The sequence below is a fragment of the Myotis myotis genome, unplaced genomic scaffold, assembly GCF_014108235.1.
Source record: "Myotis myotis isolate mMyoMyo1 unplaced genomic scaffold, mMyoMyo1.p scaffold_m19_p_6, whole genome shotgun sequence".
NCBI classification, from domain to species: domain Eukaryota; kingdom Metazoa; phylum Chordata; class Mammalia; order Chiroptera; family Vespertilionidae; genus Myotis; species Myotis myotis.
This window is the reverse complement of record NW_023416368.1, coordinates 28,640,529-28,665,895: the sequence shown is the minus strand read 5'-3', so window position 1 is coordinate 28,665,895 and position 25,367 is coordinate 28,640,529. Positions and strand designations below refer to the sequence as shown.

The 25,367-nt window shown below is 47.8% G+C and overlaps 3 protein-coding genes across 3 annotated transcripts; 2 read left to right on the top strand and 1 right to left on the bottom strand.

Moving 5' to 3' along the window:
- Nucleotides 1-16: 16 nt before the first annotated feature.
- NDUFA2 (NADH:ubiquinone oxidoreductase subunit A2) lies at nucleotides 17-4,184 on the bottom strand. Its single transcript, XM_036315540.1, has 3 exons — nucleotides 4,009-4,184; nucleotides 3,785-3,891; nucleotides 17-213 (listed from the first exon to the last, which is right to left on the bottom strand). The coding sequence occupies exons 1-3, from the start codon at nucleotides 4,110-4,112 to the stop codon at nucleotides 122-124; spliced, it is 303 nt and encodes a 100-aa protein (XP_036171433.1). The 5' UTR covers nucleotides 4,113-4,184; the 3' UTR covers nucleotides 17-121.
- A 78-nt stretch (nucleotides 4,185-4,262) lies between these two features.
- On the top strand, nucleotides 4,263-18,033 carry IK (IK cytokine). Its single transcript, XM_036315526.1, has 20 exons — nucleotides 4,263-4,404; nucleotides 4,966-5,032; nucleotides 7,636-7,728; nucleotides 8,382-8,441; nucleotides 9,743-9,910; nucleotides 10,068-10,182; nucleotides 11,243-11,313; nucleotides 11,414-11,460; nucleotides 12,315-12,478; nucleotides 13,743-13,851; nucleotides 14,177-14,216; nucleotides 14,382-14,601; nucleotides 14,846-14,864; nucleotides 15,335-15,413; nucleotides 15,919-15,999; nucleotides 16,314-16,371; nucleotides 17,172-17,260; nucleotides 17,460-17,568; nucleotides 17,733-17,767; nucleotides 17,855-18,033. The coding sequence occupies exons 1-20, from the start codon at nucleotides 4,389-4,391 to the stop codon at nucleotides 17,880-17,882; spliced, it is 1,668 nt and encodes a 555-aa protein (XP_036171419.1). The 5' UTR covers nucleotides 4,263-4,388; the 3' UTR covers nucleotides 17,883-18,033.
- Nucleotides 18,034-21,831: 3,798 nt separating this feature from the next.
- Nucleotides 21,832-25,360, top strand: WDR55 (WD repeat domain 55). The gene is made up of 7 exons (XM_036312011.1): nucleotides 21,832-22,124; nucleotides 23,849-23,949; nucleotides 24,035-24,122; nucleotides 24,218-24,397; nucleotides 24,485-24,584; nucleotides 24,670-24,839; nucleotides 24,923-25,360. The coding sequence occupies exons 1-7, from the start codon at nucleotides 21,934-21,936 to the stop codon at nucleotides 25,224-25,226; spliced, it is 1,134 nt and encodes a 377-aa protein (XP_036167904.1). The 5' UTR covers nucleotides 21,832-21,933; the 3' UTR covers nucleotides 25,227-25,360.
- The last annotated feature ends 7 nt before the right edge of the window (nucleotides 25,361-25,367 follow it).

Here is a 25,367-nt window from a genome sequence, read left to right as displayed (position 1 = left end):
ATCCTGAGACAGCATCTTACAGCACAAGCTTTATAAACAACAGAACACAGTTTTCCGTGTTGTGCTCAGTCCAGCAGAGCCCAGGCTGTGGGGCTGTTGCTCATAGTCCTCAGCGAAGGCTTCAGGCTTTGCCACTTAGCACATTCTCTAGGGCTCTGGTTACCTGATCAGCACTGAAGTTGTTCAAGGAGACATTCTTCTCTTGGCCAAATGCTGGAGAGAGAGAGGTGACTAAGTATCCACTCTGCACGGTGGGGGCTAGCAGAGTATAACAACAGCTCTTTGTCATTAACTTAAGGTGTTGTTACGATAGGAAGGGTACTAAAGAGATGACCAAGGTGGATTTGGTATGCCTAGAATTTCCCCCTTGGGCCTCAAGCACATCCAGGAATCCTAGGTCCAACTAGAATTTTGGCTGATTGTGGGTGGCCACAATGGTAAGGAAGGTGCTTTAAGGAAATGTTAAGGGGCACAGCAGGCATTTATTACTACATGAGCAGGGCATTTTATGGACCTAATCTTGGCAGGATACCCATTCTGTGGTTCCCATAGACCATCTAGTCTAATGCACTATAGCTATTTGAGTCCATCTCTTCTAGTCTACTGGTTTTTGGAAGGAGAACCTTTTTCCTCCTTCAGTTTTTAGTGCTTGGCATTACTACACATGCCCACTGTTAGAATCAATCTGCCTTAGGTGTGACTTCCCTCTTTCTCCAGACATTCCTAGGGCAAGGTGTTAAAAACCATGATTAGCCCTGACCGGTTTGGCTCAATGGATGGAGCATCAGCCTTCGGACTCAAGGGTCCCGGGTTCGATTCCGATCAAGGGCATGTACCTTGGTTGCGGGCGCATCCCCAATGGGGAGTGTGCAGGAGGCAGCTGATTGATGTTTCTCTCTCATCGATGTTTCTGGCTTTCTATCCCTCTCCCTTCCTCTCTGTAAAAAACAAACAAACAAAAAAACAAAACAAAAAACCCCCATGATTAGTCCAGTTGGTGTGGCTCAGTGGATGAGCATGGACCCATGAACCAGGAGGTTACAGTTCCATTCTCTGTCAGGACACATGCCCTGGTTTCGGGCTCGATCCCCCATGGGGGTATGCAGGAGACAGCCAGTCACTGATTCTCTCTCATCACCGATGTTTCTATCCCTCTCTGCCTCTCCCTTCCTCTCTCTCAAATTAATAAAAAAATTATATTTTAAAAAAAATGATTAAAATACCACTATTCAGTATGTATAAATATTGATTGCATGCCTACTAAGTGTTAAGCAACATGAAAGTAATTTTCAGATTGTAGCAAATTGAAATAGGTAATTGTTACAGATTAGTAAGAAGCCAGGAACACTCCAGGACTTAAGGAATAGGGAAAGATAGTTAAACAGTAGTTTGCAGCCACCGAGTAAATCCTATTTTCCCTAAACCAAGGATGCTTAATAGTATAGGAAGACAGATAACAAATCTAATCAAGTGCCATTTGCCAACCACACAGACAAGAGAATAAATCTCATTTTGGTAGATCATAAAGCTAATGAACATTCTATTGATCCCGCGTAAGACCTGCCCTAAACACCCAGCCTTTGAAATGCCTGAAAAGCCCAGCTGATATGGCTCAATGGTTGAGCCTCAATCTATGAACCAGGGGGTCATGGTTCAATTCCCAGTCAGGGCACATGCCAGGGCTGTAGGCTCAATCCCCAATATGGGGTGTGCAAGAGGCAGCTGATCAATGATTCTCATCACTGACGTTTCTCTCTCTTCCTTCCTCTCTGAAATCAATAAAAAATACATATATATTATAAAATAAAATGCCGGAAAAGGGCCTTGGCCAGTTGCTAAGTGGTTAGAGCGGAGTTCCACTGACTAAAGGGTCATGGGTTTGATTCCTGGTCAAGGGCACATACCTTGGTTGCAGGTCCGATCCCCCACCCTGGTCAGGTGTGTGGGGGAGGCAACCAGTCGATGTGTCTCTCTCACATCGATGTTTTTCTCCCTTCTCCCTCCCTTCCACTCTCTCTAAAGATCAATGGAAAAAAATATCCTTGGGTGAGGATTCATCAAAAAATAAAACAAAATGCCTGAAAAGGAAGGTCCCAGGGTGCTCTCCCTCCAGGGAGCACACCTGTGCCATTCCCTTCGCCCTCTCCTTCCCCCACTGACACGTGTCCCCTAACCTCTAAGGGACCCATAAGACTTGCAACCAGGGGAGCAATGGTCCTTGTTTCACTGTCCTTTGCATGTTTTTGCTGACGTCAGTAAATTCTTGCTCGCTTTTCTACATTTTGTCTCTTTTTTGTTAATTCTCAGCCGAGGATATTTGTGCCATTGGTTTGTAGAGAGTGGGAGGGAGGGAGGGGGGGAGAGAAAAACATCAATGTGAGAGACACAACCGTTAGTTGCCAGCCGAACTCATCCCCCCGGCCCTCACATACACACACTGGGGTGGGCATGAAGCTGCAACAGGTACATGTCCTTGACTGGGTATCAAACCTTCGACCTTTCAGTGTGCAGGCCGATGCTCTAATCATAACACCAACCAGGACCACATTTTGTCCCTTGATTGAAATCTTTCCCTCAAGACAAGAACTGAGGGTCTCCTCCTCCGGCCAGTAACAGTAAAATGATAAAAAGGAGGTAGGGGCAATGTCACATAACTGGTCTGGGAATGCCTTTTTGAAGAGATGATATATCAACTCAGAACTGAAAATAACAGCCTGAATAAGGAGCCAGCCATGGATGTCTGGCAGAAGTGCATCTAGGAACACATATGTAAAGGTGCAACCCTGTTATGTCCAGCTACATCACCCTCTCATATAACGAAGATTAAGTGAGATTTGGGTAGCAAAGCCCCCAGCACAGAGCCTAGCATTAAGTTTCAACACAGAATCATTACTTTAGGTTTTCATTATTGAGATCCTAACTCTCCACCTGGACTGGCACTGCCCACACATAATCTGGAAGGACCTACACTGACGGGAACTGATCAGCACCTTCTTCCCCGTCCGAAACCTCCTCTGGATTAAAAAATTGAGCCGTTACCCAGGACACAGAGCATCCTATAATCCAGTGGTTCTCAGCCTTCCTGATGCCACGACCCTTTAATACAGTTCATGTTGTGGTGACCCCCAGCCATAAAATTATCTTCGTTGCTACTTCATAACTGTAATTTTGCTACTGTTATGGATCGTAATGTAAATATCTGATATGCAGGATGTATTTTCATTGTTACAAATTGAACATAATTAAAGCATAGTGATTAATCACAAAAACAATATGTAGCCGAAACCGGTTTGGCTCAGTGGATAGAGCGTCGGCCTGCGGACTGAAAGGTCCCAGGTTCGACTCTGGTCAAGGGCATGTACCTGGGTTGCGGGCACATCCCCAGTAGGAGATGTGCAGGAGGCGCTGATTGATGTTCCTCTCTCATCGATGTTTCTAACTCTCTATCTCTCTCCCTTCCTCTCTGTAAAAAAATCAATAAAATATATTTAAAAACAAACAATATGTAATTATATATGTGTTTTCCGATGGTCTTAGGCGACCCCTGTGAAAGGGTCGTTCGACCCCCAAAGGGGTCGCGACCCACAGGGTATAATACAATCGTACAAACGTAATAATATAATCGTACAAACGTAAATCTCCTTATTGGCAACAAGGTCAAAAGCAAGGCCAAAGCCTCAGTTCCGGCCTCTCTACAAGTTTCTGTCTGACCGTGGGCGGCGGTTTCCCTTCTCGAACCCTTGTTTCCCCACCGGGGCCCCAGGCCCCAGCGTCCTGCACTCACCGTAGCGGGCCCAGAGCTTGGGCTGCACCTCGGAGCACTCGCGGATGAGGATGGGCAGGTCGGGGTTCGCCTTCTTCAGCTCCACGTAGCGTTTCTCGATGAAGTCCCTGCGGGGCCCGAGAAAGCGCCGCGCGTATGGTGTGGGCGCGGGCCTCCCCCAAACGCCCGGGAGGTCGAGGTCGTGACCCCGAAGCCCCGGAGCCCGCCCGCCCACTACGCCTCACCTGACGCCCTGGCTGCCAGGCGAGCGCTGGCATAAGTGGATGCGAATCTCCCGCAGACCCAGCTTGGCCCCGACGCCCCGACTCGCCGCCGCCGCCATCGCCATCTCCGCTGGTACCCAAGCCCCTGCCCAGGTCTTCCGGCCAAGTTCTCCAGACCGACCAATCGCGGACCTCCAGTCCCGCGATAGCTGAGCTGACGAAAGGGGGCGGGGCCACGTGTAGCTACTGTAGGGCGCCCGGGTGTCCTCCAGTTTCCTGGCGAGAGTGTGGAGCGCAAGGCACTGTGGGTTGTTTGCGGAGGTGCATTGTGGGGAGAAGGCTCTCGCTGCTCTGTTGTTGTTGGAGACTGAGTGCTTCGTGGCGCTGAGACCGCCGACGATATGCCGGAGCGGGATAGTAAGTTTCGGGTTTTCTGCCCTTTCTTCTCTGAGGAACTCGGGACACTTGGCGCGTTCTTTTGGCTTTAAACCGGGTGTGTGTTCGGGTGGGTGGAGAAGGGCCGGAGTGACGCCTGGAGCCGGGGAAGCCGTTGGGCCCCGAGTGAGGCTGGGCAGCCCCAGACTGTCTCTAAGTCTCGTCTTTGCCCCAGGAGACGGCAGATAGAACTGATCCGTGAACTTTTCTCCCCTTCTCCCCAACCCGGTATCACTTAATTTGGGTTGAGCCAATTTGTCTCTTACGTGGTATCTTAGATGTTATCCCGAGGAAGTCTTTGCTGATCCTACCGCGCTGGTTTAGGGGCCCCCTCCTCTGGGCCCCTACAACCCTTTGTATTTTTTCCACTTCATTACTTACTGCATTGGATTGTTACTGTCGTTTTTGCCTTTTCTTCCTCACTAGATTGTGAGCAATTTGACAGGAAAGCAAATCTGTATTGTTCACTATTAAATCCCTGACTTTTGCATAGGACCTGACACAAAAGAGAATGATTGAATTTATGCTAATTCTTTTTCTTAGGTGAACCGTTCTCCAACCCTTTGGCCCCAGATGGCCATGATGTGGATGATCCTCACTCCTTCCACCAGTGAGTGTTTTGACCTAGGACCATGGGAAAAAGGTGGACAATGAGCAGGGTGGAGGTGGAGGTGGTGGTGGTGATGGTCAAAGAATCCTGAGTGTCTTGGCAGCAAGGATGGTCAGAAAATTGTACCACTTACCCCTTTAATAGGATCCCTGCAGGCCAGGCCTCTAGTATGCATATAAGATCTTTGGTTAATCTTTTCCCGCCCTCCCCCTCTCCCCTTCCCTCTGAGATTCATCAGTCTGTGCCCTGTTTCCCTGCCTGTGTATTGTCTGCCCCCTGGCAGTCATTGCGTGTCATAGCTGTTGGACGGTCGCTTAGGCTTTTATATATATACTAGAGGCCCGGTGCACAAAATTCATGTGTGTGGGGGGGGTCCCTCAGCCCGGCCTGCACCCTCTCGCAATCTGGGACCCCTGGCCCCTAACCACTTGCCTGCCTGATCGCCCCTAACCACTCATCTGCCTGCCTGATCGCCCCTAACAGCCTCGGCCCCCACCAGCGTGGCTTTGTCCGGAAGGATGTCCGGAAGGTCGTTTAGCTGTCTGGTCTAATTAGCATATTATACTTTTATTATAGATAGATGCTAGTAATTGGCCATATATAGATGAATGGAATTGTTTGGTCATAGGATGTACACACTTAAATCTATAATAATAAAAGCATAATATGCAAATCGACCTAATGAGTGAAAAGCAGAACAACCGTCTGATCTTCCAGACAACCACACTATGACATGCACTGGCGCCAGGCCAGCCAAGGCGGGTGCGATGGAATTGGTTGGGGGGCCCCACCATTGCCCCATGACCACCCCACAGAGGGAGACCCAGGCCACCAGCCAGCGGGGCAATTGGGAGGAAAGTGGGGGGCAATCGCAGAGCCCTGTGATCCAGCCGCCCCAAAGAGGGAGGCCCAGGCTACCCGGCTGGCAGCGCTGCGGTGTGTGGGCAGGGCCTCCCTCTGCACAGTGATCGATTGTGGAGCCCCGGCTGGGTGGGCAGGGCCACCAGCCAGCGATGCTGTGGTGGGTGTGCAGGGCCAGCCAGCGATTGCCCCACAGAGGGAGACCCAGGCCAGCCAAGCAATCGTACCCTGTGCCTGTCTCCTGCAGAGGGAGGAGATCAGTGGCAGGGGAGGGGGGGCACTGCCGCACAGATGGCACGCAGTGGCAGTGGTGGGGGTGGGGCCAGCCAGCTACTAGCAGCGGGGGTGGGTTGGGGTGGTGCTGGGGGAAGGAAAGCCCCATTTGGCCCTGATTGCCGGCCAGGCCTAGGAACCCTACCCAAAGGGTCCTGGATTGCAAGAGCGCGCAGGCCGGGCTGAGGGACACACACACACACACACACACACACACCGTGCACAAGTTTCATGCACTGGGCCTCTAGTTTTAATATATACTGTCAGATTGCCCTCCAAATAGATTCTAGTTACGTTTTATCAGCAGTGTATGAAACTATCCACTTTTCAAATGTTTTTAAAAATTAACATTGAAAAATAAATAAATAAAAATTAGCACTCTGGCCCTAGCTGTTTTGGCTCAGTGGATAAGTGTCGGCCTGGGAATTGAAGAGTCCCAGGTTCGATTACAGTCAAGGGCACATGCCTGAGTTGTGGGCTTGATCCCCAGTAGGGGGTGTGCAAGAGGCAGCCAATTAGTCTCTCATCATTGATGTTTCTATCTCTCCCCCCTCTCCCTTCCTCTCTGAAATCAATAAAAATATATTTAAAAAAAAGAAAGAAGAGATTAAGTCTAAGATTAGAAATCAACTCTTTGAGGAAATAAGATAATAGTTTTTAAAGAAATTAGCACTCTGGTGCATTAGAAGTGGCATGTTTGTTTGGTTAATTCTCTCCTGAGGATTTTTTCCCGTTGATTTTTTAAAAAAATATATATTTTTATTGATTTCAGAGAGGAAGGGAGAGGGAGAGAGATAGAAACATCAATAGTGAGAGAGAATCATTGATCGGCTGCCTCCTGCAAGCCCCATACTAGGGATCCAGCCCATAACCCAGGCATGTACCCTGACTGGAAATTGGACTGTGACCTCCCAGTTCATGTGTCTCATAGCTTGACACTCAACCACTGAGCAATGCCGGCTGGGCTTGCCATTTACTTTTTTAGAGAGAGTGGAAAAGAAGGAGAGAGAGAGAGAGAAAAAAATCCACGTGAGAAAGACACATAGATTGGTTGCCTCCTGAACATGCCCCAATGGGGCTGGGGATTGAACCTGCAACCCAGGTACATGCCCTTGATTGGGAATTGAACCTGAGAACCTTTGGTGCTTGAACTGATGCTCTAAGCAAAACTGGACAGGGTGTGGCATGTTTTTTCTTTTTTATTGTTTAGTGATTTGAGAGACAGAACAACATTGATCTGTTGTTCTACTTATTTATGCATTCATTGGTTGATTCTTGCATGACCCGGCATGGAACCTGCATCCTTGGCATATCGGGATGATGCTCTAATCAACTGAGCTACCTCATCAGATGGCATGTTTTTGTTTTAAGTTGTATTTTCTTATTTCCAGTAAAATTAGCCTTTTTTTTTTGCATATTTCTTTTCCAAATCTTATTGGGTACTGATGTTTAAAATCTTTGCCTTCTAGATCAAAACTCACTAATGAAGACTTCAGGAAACTTCTCATGACCCCAAGGGCTGCACCTACCTCTGCACCACCCTCGAAGTCACGTCACCATGAGTAAGTTCTGGGGTGATCCAACCTGTCTCCCATCTCCTTCCTACAGAAAATCTACTGATATAGATGTCTTAGGAACTGGAAGGCTAGTTCTTTTTGAACAAAGCCTGTGGTTCTGATTCTTGAGATTGAAGCTCCATGGAGTCTGGCATGCTCTGGGATCCCCTTCATCTCAGAATATGTTCCATGAACCACTTCTACTAGAGTTGCTGCTGGTGCTTAAATAGGCAGATTTCTGGGCCCATTCTAGCCCCATGGACTCAGATTTGGAGGCAAATATTTTGGGGTACATAATTTTAATAGTCCTTTAAGTGGTTGCACTCTTCTCTAAAGTGAGAACCACTCACCTACAAATATTAACATGAATCTCTGCCTGATTGAAACTCTTGCTTTGGCCAGTGTTCTAGACCAGTGGTCGCCAACCAGGTGTTGATGGACCACTGGTGGTCCATGAGGTCCAAAAGGTTGGTGACTGCTGGTTTAAGGAAACCTTTGGAGCAGCGGTTCCCAACCGATGGTCCACAGACCACTGGTGGTCTCTGAGGTCCGAAAGGTTGGTGATGGCTGTTCTAGACCTTTCTTCATCCCTCACGGCCACTTAGGGTTTCTGTGGCTGTGGTAATATTTTGCTGTCACTGAGTTTCTTTCTCTTCTAGGATGCCAAGGGAGTACAATGAGGATGAAGACCCAGCTGCACGACGGAGAAAAAAGAAAAGGTGAAGGAAGGATGGAGGAGTGTGGGTTTTTTTGTTTGTTTTTGGTAAATCTTAATGAGGATATTTTTTCCCATTGATTTTTAGAGAGTGTGGAAGGGAGACAGAGAGAGACATCGATTGGTTGCCTCCCACATGCGCTCCAATGGGGGCCAGGAATTGAACTTGCAACCCAGGTATATGCCCTTGACTGGGAATCGAACCCACAGTCGTTCAGTGCAAGGGCTGACGCTCTATCCATTGAGCGACACTGGCCAGGGCAGTGTTGGGTTTTAATTTGGACAGTGTCACATGGATGTCTCTCTCTCCTCCACGCTCCCTCCCTCCCACCCTCTCTTAAAAGACTAGAGACTGAGGTTTTCCTTTTCATAAGACTGCTTTCATGGTGGAGAGGAGTGATATGTGGAGTGGTAGTTTAGGGTTTTGGAGTCAGCCTGTGGTGTTTTAATCTCCTCTTTCCCAGTTTCTAGCAGAATAACCTTAGCATTTTGTTTAACCTTTCTAATCCTCAATATTATGGGTAGAATAGAGCTAGTGATAAAAAACTTTTATCAGGTTGTCATGAGGATCAACTGTGATGATACATGTAAACACTTAGTACCAGTGCCTGGCATATAGTAACGACCTAGTAAATCTTGGCTGCCATCATCATCATCATTATTTACATGATACTAAACTTTCTGGACCTATACTTTGCTTTCCTCTCTTCTGGGGGAGGACCAGCAAGGACTGATTTATTTTCTGTTGAAATTTGGAAGGAGATAATAATTGGGATGACTTCATGGTTGCCCTATAGAGATTCAGTGATACAGAGTTGGGTGGCATTAAAGAATTCTAAAGTGACAGATGGAGTGTCCTGAGGTGGTAGATGGAACAATGTTATATATGAGCTGGAAGGTGCTGTAGTTGTGATTTTGAGGACTATCAGGAGGTGACCAGCAGTTCTATCACCATAAATGAGCTTTCACTATAGAGTGTTGGATAAAGGTATAGGGCAGTGATGGCAAACCTTTTGAGCTTGGCGCGTCAACATTTTGAAAAACCCTAACTTAACTCTGGTGCCATGTCACATATAGAAATTTTTTGATATTTGCAACCATAGTAAAACAAAGATTTATATTTTTGATATTTATTTTATAAATTTAAATGCCATTTAACAAAGAAAAATCAACCAAAAAAATGAGTTCAGAGGTGACACACGTGTCATAGGTTCGCCATCACTGGTATAGGGAAACAGGAATGGTACTATTGATGTTGGGATAGCAGCTGGTAAGCTTTACACATTTGCCTTTCTCTGGTCATAGTTATTATGCCAAGCTTCGTCAACAAGAAATTGAGAGAGAGAGAGAACTAGCAGAGAAGTACCGGGACCGAGCCAAGGAACGGCGAGATGGCGTGAATAAAGACTATGAGGAAACGGAGCTGATCAGCACCACAGCTAACTACAGGGCTGTGGGCCCCACTGCTGAGGCGTGAGTACCATGGGGGCCAGGGCATGGTTTCCTCGGCACCCCAGAGGCATGTATTGTTCCTCACGCTTTCCCTGCTCTTGAGCCCACATCAAGCCATTTCAAAAGGCATTTGCCACCCAGAAAGGACAGCTCTATTGTGGCCTCTTTCATTAAATAGGGACAAATCAGCTGCAGAAAAGAGAAGACAGTTGATCCAGGAGTCCAAATTCTTGGGTGGTGACATGGAACACACCCATTTGGTGAAAGGCTTGGATTTTGCTCTGCTTCAAAAGGTGAGTCTTGGTGTGAGTGAGTGGAGAGTGATACTAGAATGGTGAATGCTCTTGTATGGGCCTTCCAAGGTGAGAAGGGAGACTACTGTTAGTTCAGACTCTAGAACAGTGGTTCTCAACCTTCTGGCCCTTTAAATACAATTCCTCATGTTGTGACCCAACCATAAAATTATTTTCGTTGCTACTTCATAACTGTAATGTTGCTACTGTTATGAATCGTAATGTAAATATCTGATATGCAGGATGGTCTTAGGCGACCCCTGTGAAAGGGTCGTTCGACTGCCAAAGGGGTCGCGACCCACAGGTTGAGAACCGCTGCTCAACCCTCCACCTGGAGTGCCCTGTCACTGGAGTCTGGCTGAGAGCTGGCTCCAGGCCTGGCATTCGGAAGGTCCACACATAAGAAGAGAAGAGGGCAGGTCACTCCAAGAACAGGCACCCAACCAGGAAGGGGTCGCGACCCACAGGTTGAGAACCGCTGCTCTAGAAGATGGCCCCTCTGTAGGACTAATTGCTATTTATTCTTCAAGTCTCAGTTTCAGTTTTCTTTTCTTAGGGAAACCTTCCTTGGTCACCAGGTCTGGTTAAGTTCCTCCACTCTTTACCTCCCACTTCCTGCACCCTTGCATACCTCTTCTGTTTCACTTATTGCAGTTATCACACTTTGTTGTTTAATTGTTAAATTTGTCTGTCTCGCCCTAGCCGGTTTGGCTTGGTGGATAGAGCATTGGCCTGTAGACTGAAGGGTCAGGTTCGATTTCGGTCAAGGGCACATGCCTGGATTATGGGCGCAATCCCCGTAGGGAGCATGCAGGAGGCAGCCGATTAATGATTCTTTCCCATCATTGATGTTTCTATCTCTCTCCCTCTTCCTTCCTTTCTGAAATTATTAAAAATATTTTTTTAAAAAACTTGTCTGTTTCTCATGCTATAAGCTGCATTAGGGCAAGGATTATATTGTCTTGTTTAGTATTGAGTTCTTGGTTCCTGGAACAGTGTGGTATAGTGTAAATATGTGTAAAATTATTACATATCTAAACTCTACTTGCTTTCCTTTTAGGTACGAGCTGAGATTGCCAGCAAAGAGAAAGAGGAGGAAGAACTAATGGAAAAGCCCCAGAAGGAAACCAAGTATGTAAATAGCAGGGAGACCTTGAGGGTTTAGATAGGTGGGACATAAAGTACCAACACATTTGGCCAAAAAAAATTTTTTTTTTTCTTCTCTTTTCAGGAAAGATGAAGATCCTGAAAATAAAATTGAATTTAAAACACGTTTGGGTGAGTACAGAACTTCTACACTAGTGGCTCTGCATTCTAGATGAATTGTAGGGCATTTAGTGCTTTGAGAGGATATGCTTCCCCTTCCCCTCAGCTTATTTTCCTCTTTTTTTGCCCCTAATCCAGCTACTTCCATTAAAATGCTCTAGTGGAATTCAGACGTGGACTTAGGTATTTCATATGTTATTAATGCCTCCTTAGTTAGGTTGGAAGCTCTTTCAGATTAGGGCTTATACTTTAAGGGAGGTAGCATTATTGGTGATTACAAATTCAGAATTTGCAATCTGAGAGAACTGGGTTTGAATCCTGATGATGGTACCACACTAGGCATGTGATTTTTGGCATCTGTGTTCATTTCTCAGTGTCTGTTTGTCCATGGCAAAATGGGTTAATGTTCATCTCGTGGGATTATTGGGATGAAGAGAAGCAATATAGGCAACGTGCCTACTAAGAGCTGGTTTTTCATTCGTCATCAGTATCACTTTAAACCTCATTCTTATGCCTCACACGGCCTAATACAATGATAGGCACATAGCGCCCTTGAGAAGGCAATGGGGAAAAGTGGATAGGAGCTCAGGCTTTGGAGTTAGACTGCCTGGATCTCATTCTTTGCTTTGCCACTTGGTAGCTATATGACTTTAGGTAAATCATTTAACTCTCAGCCTTAGTATTCTCATCAGTTAAAGGTGATAATAATGTCCGTCTCACGGGGCTGTTGTGAAAATTGAATGAAGCAAAGCAAAGCATGCATAGCACTTGGCATGATGACAGGCACAGAGTGAGCACTCAGTAAATGGCAGCTGCTCTTATGGAAGGTTCTCATTGGCTATTTGCTGCTCTTCCTCTTTCCATAGGCCGCAATGTATACCGCATGCTCTTCAAAAGCAAGGCGTATGAGCGGAATGAGCTGTTCCTGCCGGGTCGCATGGCCTATGTGGTAGACCTGGATGATGAATATGCTGACACAGACATCCCTACCACTCTTATCCGCAGCAAAGCTGACTGCCCCACCATGGAGGTGAGTAACCCAAATCCTGAAAGCCTTGCACATGAGTTTCAAACCTGGAAATTAGCTTTAATTCTGCCTCAGCCTCATGGACCACATTTAACCCATCACCAAGTCCTGTTCACTTTTCATCTCCTAAATTTCAATTGAATCTATTCACTTTTCTCCATCTTCACCAATAACATTCTAGTCTAAGCCATCATCTCTTGCTGGAACTGTTAAAAGTGGCTCTTGCCCTTGCCCGGTGCTCAGTTGGTTGGAGCGTTGTCTCACACACCAAAAGGTTGTGGGTTCAGTTCCTGGTCAGGGTGTGTGTTGGAGGCAGCTGATCAATGTCCCCCCCCACCCCCTTCTTCTTTCTCTAAAATTAATAAACATAACCTCGGGTGAGAATTTTTTTTTTTTTTTTAAATATATTCCATTGGCTTTCCACAGAGAGGAAGGGAGAGAGACAGAGAGCCAGAAACATCGATGAGAGAGAAACATCGATCAGCTGCCCCCCGCACATCTCCCACCGGAGATATGCCCACAACCCAGGCACATGCCCCCGACCGGAATCGAACCCGGGACCCCCCAGTCTGCAGGCTGATGCTCCATCCACTGAGCCAAACCAGCCTCAGCGAGAATTTTTTAAAAAGGCTCCTAATTGGTTTCACTTTCACTCTGGTTTCCTTCTAATATTTTATTTATTTTTAATTATTACTGAGATGAAATTCACATGCCATACAATTTGCCTTTTTAAAGTGTACAGTTCAATGGCTTTTAGTATATTCATAATATTGTGCTACTATTATCCCAATTTTAAAACATTTTTATCACCCCCAAAAGAAACCCTGTACTTTGTAGCCGTCACCTTCCACCACCTCAATCTCTCCCTCCCCGTTTTCACATGGCCACAGGAATCATCAAAACAGGAATTTTTGTCTCACCACAGCTTCGAAGCTTCCATTGACGTCTCACTGTTAGAATAAAGAGCAAAATTTTTATTGTGGCCTATGAGTCTTTGCATCTTTTGGTCTTTCCAGCCTTTTTCACCTTGCTTCCCTGTTGTTTGTTTTCCAGTCATCCTGGATTTCTTGAATGTGCTGGAGTCACTTTTGACCCAGGCCTTTGTGCATGTTGTTTCATCTCTTTGGAATGTCCTCTCACAGCACCTCCTTTCCTAGTCTTTACCTACCTAATTCTAACTCATCCTTTAATTTGTTTAGTGAGTGAATGAAAAAGTGAAGAGATTCTTGCTCAGTGGAATAACTTTCTTGTTTCTTGGGGTTTTCAGGCTCAAACCACGCTTACTACAAATGACATTGTCATCAGCAAGCTCACCCAGATTCTTTCCTACTTGAGGCAGGGTACTCGCAACAAGAAGCTCAAGAAGAAGGATAAAGGTAACCTGACGGGTTAGGAAGAGAAACCTTACCCCTGGAGGGGCATTTGAGGATGGAACCAAGGTCTCCTGGAGCCTCTGTCTCCAGAACATTGGGAGGCTCCTGGGGAACAGGAACATGAGAGCAATGGGGCATCTGTACATCCAGTTTCTGTCTGTTTGACCCACTCAGGAGGCAGTGGTTAACTCTGAGGCAGGAGAAGGGAAAGTATGGGTAGTGTTCGTTGTCCTGCCTTCTAAACAGGTGTTTAAAAGGGCATTGAGAATTGGAGAGCATGTGAGGCTGAGTGGGAATTAATGAGTCTTTCTCATTCTTCACATTTTAGGGAAACTGGAAGAGAAGAAACCTCCTGAGGCTGACATGAAGTATGTGTCCTAGCCCATCATCTGATCTGAGGGAGGGAGGGAGGGGGCTATGTGCTTCTTGTCTTCAGCATTTTGGGGAGGCCTTGTTGTGAGAATCTAGAGAAATGGCCAGGGGAAGTGGAATTAATTGTGTGTGATTTTGACAGCTAATCTCTGTTTTCCTAGCATATTCGAAGACATCGGGGATTATGTGCCCTCTACAACCAAGACACCTCGGGACAAGGAGAGGGAAAGATACCGGGAACGGGAGCGTGATCGGGATAGAGACCGAGACCGGGACAGAGAGCGGGAGCGAGAACGAGATCGGGAGCGGGAACGGGACCGAGAGAGAGAGGAAGAGAAGAAGAGGCACAGCTACTTTGAGAAGCCAAAAGTGGATGATGAGGTGAGATGTGGCCCCTAGTACCAGGTGACAGTGCTGCCTATCTCTGCCCGGCCGGTACAGGGCCTCTCTGTTATATAGGCACCTCATGGCTTCATGGAAGCAACTGGGGGTCAACTAATCCAGGATAGGAACCATCCTGGAAATGGGAACAGCGGAGGGTAGGGAATTGATTCAGACTTGGAGGTAGAGGAGGAGTGAGAATCCCTCATGGTGATACTGACCTCAGTTTCTATTTTCTTTCCAGCCCATGGACGTTGACAAAGGTAAGTTGTGTCCAAGGCATCTTACATTAGCTCCAGCAGTCCTGCTTTCCCCTGGGCTAAGAGTTGAACCTAGAGCTCATAGCTGGCAAGGGTGGGATTGGGGGACTTCCTGGTTCTGGGTTCTCCTAAGATTCCTGTCTTGCTATATGGAGTAGACAGAAGATAAGTCTGGAGTTCCCTCCATCTTCCTGGGCAGTGACAGGGCATATCTGCTCTATTAGATATAAATTCTTCAGCTGTGGAGTCTTGATATGGTGTGAGGCAGGTTGAATGGGCAATATTCTGAGCACACTACCTCAACTCAACCAGAGTAGTTCATTATTAGTTGGGATTTGATTAACATTTTGATAGCAAAAAGATTCTATTGCTTAAAAAATGTTTTTATGAAAGCTATAGGTTGGAAGCGTGTTGTAGGGAAGAGGCTGAAATTCCTTGTTTCAGTGTCTTAATAGAATTCTCTTTTCCCCCAGGACCTGGATCTGCCAAGGAGTTGATCAAATCAATCAATGAAAAGTTTGCTGGTTCTGCTGGCTGGGAAGGCACTGAATCATATCTTTTATTTCAATATGTTTTGGGTTTCAGAGAATTGTTCTCTTTTCATTCCAACTCTACCTGCTTCCCTGCTCTCTCACCACCCCACTCCTTTCCTTTTGTGTTGAATTTTGACCAGGATGAACTCATTGTGACTTTCCCCTTTCTCAGAGAACCCATTCAAGTTCACAGTTATCTCCTTAGAGTTTTCATGTTGAGGCTTTTAGTCTTTGGCCCTTCCTGGTTGAAGCTTTTCAGGCAGAATTATTTTCTTTTTTTTTTTTAAATGTATTTTATTGATTTTTTACAGAGAGGAAGGGAGAGAGATAGAGAGTTAGAAACATCGATGAGAGAGAAACATCGATCAGCTGCCTCCTGCACATCCCCCACTGGGGAAGTGCCTGCAACCCAGGTACATGCCCTTGACCGGAATCGAACCTGGGACCTTTCAGTCCGCAGGCCGACGCTCTATCCGCTGAGCCAAACCGGCTTTGGCAGAATTATTTTCTTTAACATAGCATATGCTGAAGAAGCCCGAAGACAAGAAGCAGCTGGGAGATTTCTTTGGCATGTCCAACAGTTATGCTGAGTGCTACCCAGCCACGTACGTAACAAAGAAGGGAGGCTGGGATGATTAGAGAAGAAGTTGGGGTGGAGGGGTTGGGTGAGGTAGAAATTTGATTTGCTGGGATCCAGGATTTCCATGATTGACTCATAAACTTTTAATTTAAGGGCCTACTTCCAAGTTTATCAATGTTTATCTATCTTCCTACTTGGATGAACTATTCTCTTTGGCTCTGAGTGGGAGGTCAAGGGGGTGGTCATTCCTGGGCATATAGTCTCTTACTTGAGTAGGTGTTCAGATGAAGCATTGGAATCTGGGTCAGCACCATCTGTTCAACTGTTGTTTCTCTTTAGGATGGATGACATGGCTGTAGACAGTGACGAGGAGGTTGATTACAGCAAAATGGACCAGGTATGGAGTTTGAAGCATGGGTGAGGGGCCTTCACTCTTTAGTTTCTCTTTAGTACATGTCCCTTTCCCCATTCCCAAAAGATCTGTGTTTCATTAACTGGTCCTCACTTCTCAGCTGCAGTAATAGGAGCAGCAGCATTGTGGGGTCATGGACAGCTTAACTATTTCAAAGTGTTTCTACAAAAATAAAATGAGATAGAGCCAAAAATATAGTTCTTTTTATTTCCTACAAAGTGCCAGGCTTTGATTTCTATTCTAGACAGTAAGCAGGTTTTTAATGCACAAGAAAAAAGAGCTAAAGAAATTGCAGTCTTTTGAAAATAACTGATTTTATTCTAACCAGCCAGTATTGGAATTTTCTTCCAACTCTTAAAACCCAGCAAACACCATTAATGGTAAAGAAATTTCATCTACTTTTTCCTTATTCTCCCTGCACTACAATGGTTAAGACCATTGTTTAATTCCATCTTGGAACCTTGCTTAACCCTGACTCTTCCATTTATTAGTTTTGTGGCTATGTCAATTTATTTTATTGCGTATGCCTCAATTTCATCATCAGGAAAATAGAAATATATTTTCTCTTAATAGAGTTTTTGAGAGAATTAAATAAGATAGGTATTTAGTATTCAGAAAAATGCCTGGCACATAATAAGTACATAGCAAGCATTTATTATTTATTAGAGTAGAATTTATAAATGATGAAATCAGAGACTATGGAAGAACCTGGCTTAATCAGGGACTAAAATTCCATTTCCACTGACATCTCTTCCTTCTCCGTTTGCCATTTTGTCCTGCAACAGGGTAACAAGAAGGGCCCCTTAGGCCGCTGGGACTTCGATACCCAGGAAGAATACAGCGAGTATATGAACAACAAGGAAGCTTTGCCCAAGTGAGTTGGTACTAAATACAGCCAGGATGTGAGGAGAGGGATGGCGATGGGTGGGCTAGCTCACACCAGGTTGGAGGATGTCGTCTGGCTGAGACATTTTCAAATAGCTTTTCTGCTCACAGGCCCTCTGGGAATACCTTGCTACTGCTATGCAAACTAATGTCTGTAGTCTTCCCTCAACTGCCCTTTTTCCCCTCAGGGCTGCATTCCAGTATGGCATCAAAATGTCTGAGGGACGGAAAACCAGGCGCTTCAAAGAAACCAATGACAAAGCAGAGCTGGATCGCCAGTGGAAAAAGATTAGTGCAGTAAGTGGGACTGCCTCTCTGGTGGGAGGGCTTCAGCCGGGAGTAGACACTGGTCCAATCCAGGAATAGCCAGGGGCTGGAGAGCCATGGAAGTAGAGAGATCAGCCTTGAGCCTCAGTTGGACTTAAAGTGGCAGTGTAACTATCGACTGTAACTTCTTGCAGATCATTGAGAAGAGGAAGAAGATGGAAGCTGATGGGTGAGCAGTCTTATTCATTCTCTATGGGACTGGGGAATTGCTTACTTTATTTGATCTTAGGCTGACTCATTTATTCTATTACTGCAGGGTTGAAGTGAAAAGACCAAAATACTAATCTCCAGTTCCAACTCCAAGAGTCTTTACAAGGACATGCTTCCCACTGCTTGCTTTCTACAATTCCCAAAAAAGTTGCAAGGTGTTTGTTTGTTTCTGATGTATATATTATTGTATAATCACTTGGTTCCATTAAAATTGGTTAACCTGCAGTCTTTTCTATATTGTGCACCCTCCACTCCAGGGCCCCTGAGGCACCAAGAGGGATATTAATTTTACTGGTTGTAGAAACACATGCAGAAAGTCAGCTCAGTCCTTTCCTGAGCTATGTATGGTTCTAGATATCTCAACAGTAAGGATGTTTACTAGCTAGGTGCCCAGAGGAGAATGGACAAGAGATAGATGGTTGGTCTCAAATGTCAGACCCATTCAGGCCCATTTGTGGCCCGACTCTTAGGGCAGAGGTTCCCTGGGAATTAGGATGAGCCCAGTGGGCTGCCAGTCTAATCCCAAAGTTTGCACAGCTGAGTACTAGGTGAAAGCATCTGATGAGAATCGCTTGTGGGAACAAAAATCTTTTATGCAATTATGTCCTCCTGGGAGCTTTAATTTCAGGCACACATCACTGCTGCCCTGGCTGAAGGGATACCTTGGGGAATCCCTGTGCTAGGCCATTTTGGTGTGCCTGTCAACACCCTGAGAAGTTTACTAAGGCCAGATGGGCTCCCTGGTCTCCAAATCAACTCCATCCCCATTTTTTTCCTTCTCTCTACTCATTGCCAACACTTTCACTTGGTACTTATAAATAAAGGTCACCACTTTCGGACTGGATCCCTACCTGCCACTGCTTATTCTAAGCCTAAAATTTGTGGACTCACCAGGTCCAAAGAAAGATAGAGGGCCATCTTAGCCATTGCCTTTAGTTACTTTATTTTTGATAGGGCAGGGGCACTTAAGAAATTGAAATTGAGCCTTGTCTGCAATAGCACCTAGAATGACTAATTTCAGACTATGACACCCAGCTTTCATGGTTGTAGGCAGTGGTCCTAATTAGGAAAAAAGACAGAGACCTGGCTCAAAATAAGATACCTAGAGTATCACTAAGATAAGACCTGGGGGTTGGTCCTAGCCGGTTTGGCTCAGTGGATAGAGTGTTGGCCTGTGGACAAGGGTCCCAGGTTGAATTCTGGTCAAGGGCACATACCCGGGTTGCAGGCTCGGTCCCCAGTAGGGGGTGTGCAGGAGGCAGTTGATCAGTGATTCTCCCTCATAGATGTTTCTCTCCCTCTTCCTTCCTCTCTGAAATTAATAAAGATATATATTTTTAAAAAGACCTGGGGGTTGACTGTCAGTGTAAAATCAGTTTCTGCAAGTACTACCAATCTTTATGGAAGTGACTGGTTGACAACACAGTGACAAGGACTTCCAACACACACACAGAAACTTCCAGTCACACAGGGCATATAGTCTCTCCGAGGTCCCTAACCTCACTCCTTTCGCCTCTCCTTAAGGAGGTTGGGAAATCAGCATATCTGATGTCTCAGAAGGCTTCATACCACAGTGATGTGAGGAGGTTCTCTTCAGCCACAGGAGTTCCTTCTCATCCGCCCACCATAATGGGTAGTCACACCCTGGCCATATAACTTTTTATTTTTCCAGGCAAATATTTTTTAGCAACTTCCTCCCCTAAAGCACAGGGTGCTCCTCTCTGTGGAACCTTTGTTAACTGGGATGTCCCAAACAACTGCTGTGCCCATTTTCCTCTTCAGCAACTGCCTGCTCTGAGCACAGCTGGCCTGGCCCACTGAAGGCCTGCAGCCTAGCTATAGGAATGGGCAGGGCACTGTTTCTTCAGCCATGAAGATGTCGTGCACAGAGGGCAGCAACTTAGGCATATGCACACATGGGCTGCCTGCCCTCCACGACCCACCGTGTGAAATTCTTGTGGCATAGGCTTTTGCTGCTTCCTGACCAACCTGGCTGACACTGGTCATGGTCTTGGATTTCACCACGCTATGAATGACTGGAGTGTGTCTCTGATCCCAAAGGCATTAAGTCCTTAAGGTTGTGTGACGTGAACTAAAAAATGGGGTTCTATTGAAAGTAACCTCACAGGGTCATCTGATCATAAATGGGCAGGTCATAATGGGTAGTCACACCCTGGTCATACAACTTTTTTTTCCAGGAAAATATTTTTTTAGCAACTTCCCTAAAGTATTTCAGGAGCCGATTAAACTCTGTTTTTTCTTTTTTTTTCAATTAACTAATAAATACTTGATTAGAACCTTTGATAACTTACATCTTACCAGCACCCCTTCTGCCCAGCTCCTCTAAGGCTCTGAGAGAGGGAGGCTCTCTCATCTGCTTCCTTTCACCCCAACTTTCCCAGTCCCCTCTGCCCTGGGTCCCATTCGGGCTGAGTGACACTGACACACAATGACATCAGGGGAGGTGGCACACTGACTCAGTTCCAGGGGTCCAGGTCGGGGTGCTCCCAGTCCTGCCCCGAGTTTGCCTGGGTTTGATTTGGTCCTGGGGTGATTCCAGCCTTGCTTCTAGGCTTGCTGGGCAGAAACAGCACTAGTCTCCTGAACATCTCCAAGGAGGGGGGCCTGGTCAAGCGCATGCCCACAGGAGTTCTGTGCTGAGCCCAGGAAGGGGCCTGGGAGAGCCCTCTGTGCACTGGAGTGAGGAGGAAATAGCACTGGGTGACCTGCCCTGTGGCCCTGCTGGCAATGCCGGCAGGGCTGGTGTTATTGTGTCTGCACCCGAGGGAGGGGGGCCAAGGTGTAGGGTGCCGGGTCTAGGTTCCTGGGGTACACCAGCAAGCTGGTACCCGGTGGAGAGGCACAGCATAATTGAATTTGAAAAGCCTGGTGTGGTTTTCAGAGGCGAAGAATTAGCCTCCGGGTGATGGCCAGGCTCACATTCCAACATCCTCGGACAGCGGAGAGCGAGGTGGCACCAGCCAGGTCAGACCTTATGCCTAGCAGCTGCCTGAGAATCAGAGGGGCTCCCCGTGAGTGCAGGAGAGGGGGGCTGTTTTCCCAGATAAGCGGTCACAGCAGAGTTTTGAGGACCAGCCAAAGGCTGGGATTCAGCTGGGGCTGCACCGGATGGAGGTCCTGGTCCCAGATGGACGTCTGGGCCCCAGGGTGGAGATCTGGGACCTGGGTTGAGGTCTGGGCCCTGGATGGAGTTCTGAGTCCTGGAAAGAAAGTCTGGGTATGGGATGGAGGTCTGGTTCCCAGATGGAGACCTGGGTCCTTCAATGGACATCTGGGTTCTGGGATGGAAGTCTAAGCCCAAGATGGAGGTCTGGGTTATGGCAGGGAGGTCTGGGCCCTGATGGAGGTCTGGGCCCTGGATGCAGGTCTAGGTTATGGGAGTGAGGTCTGGGCCCCGGATGGAGATCTGGGTCCTGGCAGTGAGGTCTGGCCCCCGGATGGACGTCTGGGTCCTGGCAGGGAGATCTGGGCCCTGATGGAGGTCTGGGCCCTGGATGCAGGTCTAGGTTATGGGAGTGAGGTCTGGGCCCCGGATGGAGATCTGAGCCCTGAATGGAGGACTGGGTCCTGGCAGTGAGGTCTGGCCCCCGGATGGACGTCTGGGTCCTGGCAGGGAGATCTGGGCCCTGATGGAGGTCTGGGTCCTGGCAGTGAGGTCTGGCCCCCGGATGGACGTCTGGGTCCTGGCAGGGAGATCTGAGCCCTGAATGGAGGACTGGGTCCTGGCAGTGAGGTCTGGCCCCCGGATGGACGTCTGGGGCCTGGATGTAGATCTGAGCCCTGAATGGCGGTCTGCATGGGTCAGGATAAGGGGGAAGGAGAAATGCGACTAAAGAGGGGATTGATGTTCTTCGGCCATCTAGCTGGTCTAGGTAGCAGTGGCGTCAACACAGGAACGCAGGGGACCTTGGGGACCTGGCCCCTAGAGCCCGCCCCGCCCACAACAGCTGCGGAGACCCGCCTTTTCCTGGTTACGGAGACGCCCCGGCGCCACTTCCTGTCCCGCCCCCCCAGGCGGAAGCGGTGCGCCGGCTGCTTACTCCTGCCGGTTGACGGGCTTGGGCACGCTGGGCAACTGCGAGTCGGCTCGGAGCCCTCCGGTGCATGGATCACACGTGCGAGGAGAGGGCCACGGAGGATAGGAGCGACGAGGAGGACTCCGACTCCACGGAAGTCCCGGCCCGGACCCGGGACACCCCTGAAGACATCGTTTTGGAAGCGCCGGCCAGTGGGCTGGCGTTCCACCCGTCCCGCGACCTCCTGGCGGCGGGGGACGTGGACGGGGACGTGTTTGTGTAAGTGCGCGCCGGGGCCGGGGCGTGGTGGGCTCCGGGGCTGGCAGCTCCCCTGGAATGGAGCTGGCGGAGAGAAGAGAGTGCAGGGAGAGAAAGTTTGCAGGACTCACCTGTTCTGATTCGTTCATTAACATTCGGTTTAAACAAGTTAGCACACAAATCTCTGAAAAGAACTGAAAGGAAGGTGAAATGGCTGTAATGTCGTGACGGAGCCCAGAGACAGTAAGTAGCAGGATAAGAAGGCTTTCAGGACAGATTATTATACTGAGCCTGAAACAAGCTCAACAGGGTCCCCTTCTTGTGCTTCTTGCTTTAATTGCTCTTTTGAAAACACAAATCTTTAAATAGTTTACCTTTGCTTTTAGGATTAAGTCTAAACTGATTGACCCTCTGGCCCTTGCTTTCCCCTTTGCTTCCCATGCTCATTCATGCTTACCTTTATAATGTATCTTGCAGCCTCAGCTCCTTTCCCCTCACTTGTACCTATCTCTAAGTTCTCAGCATGTCTTCACTCGTTCCCCATGCCCCTGACTAAATCAGATTACTTGTTAGGTGCTACCTTGGCACCAGATGTCTTTTCCTCATAAATTTCATAATGGTTTGTAGTCAAACATAAGTTTGTATACTTATTTGAATGCTTGTCTCTTTTACTTAAAAATGTGTCTATTAAGCAGCTTTTTCATGCTAGGCACTGGGATAGAGCAGACTTAGTAGACCCAGTTCTGCCCACCTGGAACTCACTGGCAATTAAGCACTTAATTCACTCAGCTGCTTTGAGGATCTGCACTGGGGATGCTCTCTGCACAGGTGCTTGCCTTGCTGCGTTTACAGGCTGGTGCTTCTCTGTTCCACCTGCATTTTGATCCTGGCTCTTTTTCAGTATGCAGTCACAATGTGCCAGAATTAATTTTGGATCTCTAGCTCCTACAGAACTGGAGTGCAAGATCCCTGTTTTACTAATTTTTACATTTCCAACTTCTGGGGCTGCCCTTCAGTTATTAATTTAACGAATATTTCTGGGCCTTCACAGTGGTTCATACCTAATCTTTCCCCAGGCTGGGGCTTGCAAGAATGATTTAAGAAGGGTGGGGTGACATCACAAAGTTGCAAGCAAATATCTATCAAATGAGAAAAAGATTTCCAAATATTTGAAGCTCACTGAAAATGGAAAAAATGGGATGGTAAGCTGTTACGGCCAAAGGTGATCCTGAGTGGGGGGTGGGGGTGAAAGAATTGAGAAAAGACAAGAGAATGAAAGCTGGGTATCGGTGGGACGCTGCTCCCTGATGAGGAGACAGCGCCAGCGCCCACAATCCGTGTCTTTATTTTATAGCAGATGCCACAAGGCAAAGTAGGGGCGTGATCAAGTTGTCTACAGCATTCTCGTGTTTTAACCTTACTCAACTACATGCACCTGAACTCTATCACAAGGCACGTGGGGCTACGTGTTCGGACCATAGGTTCAAGCTCCCAACCACAGCCGTTGGCTATGATTGTGCTGGGAGGGCCCTGCCCGCCAGCTGGGACTTGCACGTGGCAATGAGAGGACCCTGTCCTTTCATTAGTCCGAGGCTTGAACCTGGCCAAAACACAGTAGCTGTGCCCCACAGTAAGCTCCTTGGGCTTAGGGGTGTACTAGCAGGAACTCCTAGGTAGGTGGAAGGTTGACTAGTTGGTACACCCCAGGCCGGGTCTGGGGTCATTCACTCTCCATCTCTCTCCAGCTTTTCTTACTCCTGTCAAGAGGGAGAAACCAAAGAGCTCTGGTCCTCAGGTCACCACCTCAAGTCCTGCCGTGCCGTGGCCTTCTCTGAAGATGGGCAGAGTGAGTATTGGGGAAGGCAGCCAGCAGTGTGATGGTGGGAGGGGAGCGGTGAGCAGCACCATGACTTGTGCACCTTTCCCCCCAGAACTTGTAACTGTCTCCAAGGACAAAGCCATCCACGTTCTAGATGTGGAGCAGGGCCGACTGGAAAGACGCATTTCCAAGGCTCACGGGTAAGAGAAGCCAAATGTATTGAGGTGAGGGTAAGGACTTGCAGCTCCCTATGGGGACAAAGATGCTCTAAGAATAACTGCATCTATGTCTCTAGTGCCCCTATCAACAGTCTGCTGCTAGTGGATATGAATGTTCTGGCCACGGGGGATGACACAGGTGGCATCCGGCTCTGGGACCAGCGGAAGGAAGGCCCCTTAATGGATATGCGGCAACATGAGGAGTACATTGCTGACATGGCTCTGGACCCAGCTAAGAAGCTGCTGCTGACAGCCAGGTACATCCTCAAAGCTGCCTTCCCTGTGCTAAATGTCTCCCTCAGTGGGAGCCTCTGGCCAAGCCTGCTGCTCTGCTTTCTCTGTAGTGGAGACGGCTGCCTTGGTGTCTTCAATATTAAGCGACGCCGGTTTGAGCTGCTTTCAGAACCTCAGTCTGGAGACCTGACCTCTGTCACAATCATGAAAGTACGGCTGGGTACGGTGGGATGGGGGTGTGCTAGGGACTTGGTCTGACAGAGCTCTACAAACATTTTATCCTATTTCCTTGCAGTGTGGGAGGAAGGTGGCCTGTGGCTCCAGTGAAGGTACCATCTACCTCTTCAATTGGGACGGCTTTGGGGCCACAAGTGACCGCTTTGCCCTGAGAGCCGAGTCCATTGACTGCATGGTTCCAGTCACTGACAGTCTGCTGTGCACTGGGTCTACCGATGGAGTCATCAGGTGAGAGAAGCTGGGCGCTTAGGGGCACAGGAAGGGTAGGCGCCCAACCAGCCAGTACCCAACACTCTTTTCTCTCTGTCTAGGGCTGTGAACATCCTGCCGAACCGAGTGGTGGGCAGTGTGGGCCAGCATGCCGGGGAGCCTGTGGAGGAGCTGGCCCTCTCCCACTGCGGCCGCTTCCTGGCCAGCAGTGGCCATGACCAGTGCCTCAAATTTTGGGACATGGCCCAGTTGCGGGCTGTGGTGGTGGATGATTACCGTCGGCGCAAAAAAAAGGGAGGGCCACTTCGGGCGCTGAGTAGCAAGGCTTGGAGCACCGATGACTTCTTTGCAGGACTGAGGGAAGAGGAGAAGGAAGAGGAGGAGAGGGAGGATGACAGTGACTGAGGGGATGAGCTGAATCTCAAGGCAGGTCCTCAGGGGCATAGTCTTTCTTCCTGGGCTGGATCCCCGGAGGCTATGAATTTAGCATACCCTCTTGTACAGCATAAGGAGATGGGCAAACAGAGGCTCAGGACTGAGGGGTCC

What these genes read in the sequence shown, in the direction of transcription:
- NDUFA2 (XM_036315540.1), bottom strand. Translation starts at nt 4,112, where the DNA reads ATGGCGATGGCGGCGGCGGCGAGTCGGGGCGTCGGGGCCAAGCTGGGT. An exon ending in CCTGGCAGCCAGGGCGTCAG is followed by an intron (nt 3,892 to 4,008) that starts GTGAGGCGTAGT and finishes CGGGCCCCGCAG; the next exon opens with GGACTTCATCGAGAAACGCT. An exon ending in CAAGCTCTGGGCCCGCTACG is followed by an intron (nt 214 to 3,784) that starts GTGAGTGCAGGA and finishes CTCTCTCTCCAG; the next exon opens with CATTTGGCCAAGAGAAGAAT.
- IK (XM_036315526.1), top strand. An exon ending in TGAATTTAAAACACGTTTGG is followed by an intron (nt 11,461 to 12,314) that starts GTGAGTACAGAA and finishes CTCTTTCCATAG; the next exon opens with GCCGCAATGTATACCGCATG. An exon ending in CCTCCTGAGGCTGACATGAA is followed by an intron (nt 14,217 to 14,381) that starts GTATGTGTCCTA and finishes CTGTTTTCCTAG; the next exon opens with CATATTCGAAGACATCGGGG.
- WDR55 (XM_036312011.1), top strand. Translation starts at nt 21,934, where the DNA reads ATGGATCACACGTGCGAGGAGAGGGCCACGGAGGATAGGAGCGACGAG. An exon ending in AAGCTGCTGCTGACAGCCAG is followed by an intron (nt 24,398 to 24,484) that starts GTACATCCTCAA and finishes CTTTCTCTGTAG; the next exon opens with TGGAGACGGCTGCCTTGGTG. An exon ending in CCTCTGTCACAATCATGAAA is followed by an intron (nt 24,585 to 24,669) that starts GTACGGCTGGGT and finishes ATTTCCTTGCAG; the next exon opens with TGTGGGAGGAAGGTGGCCTG.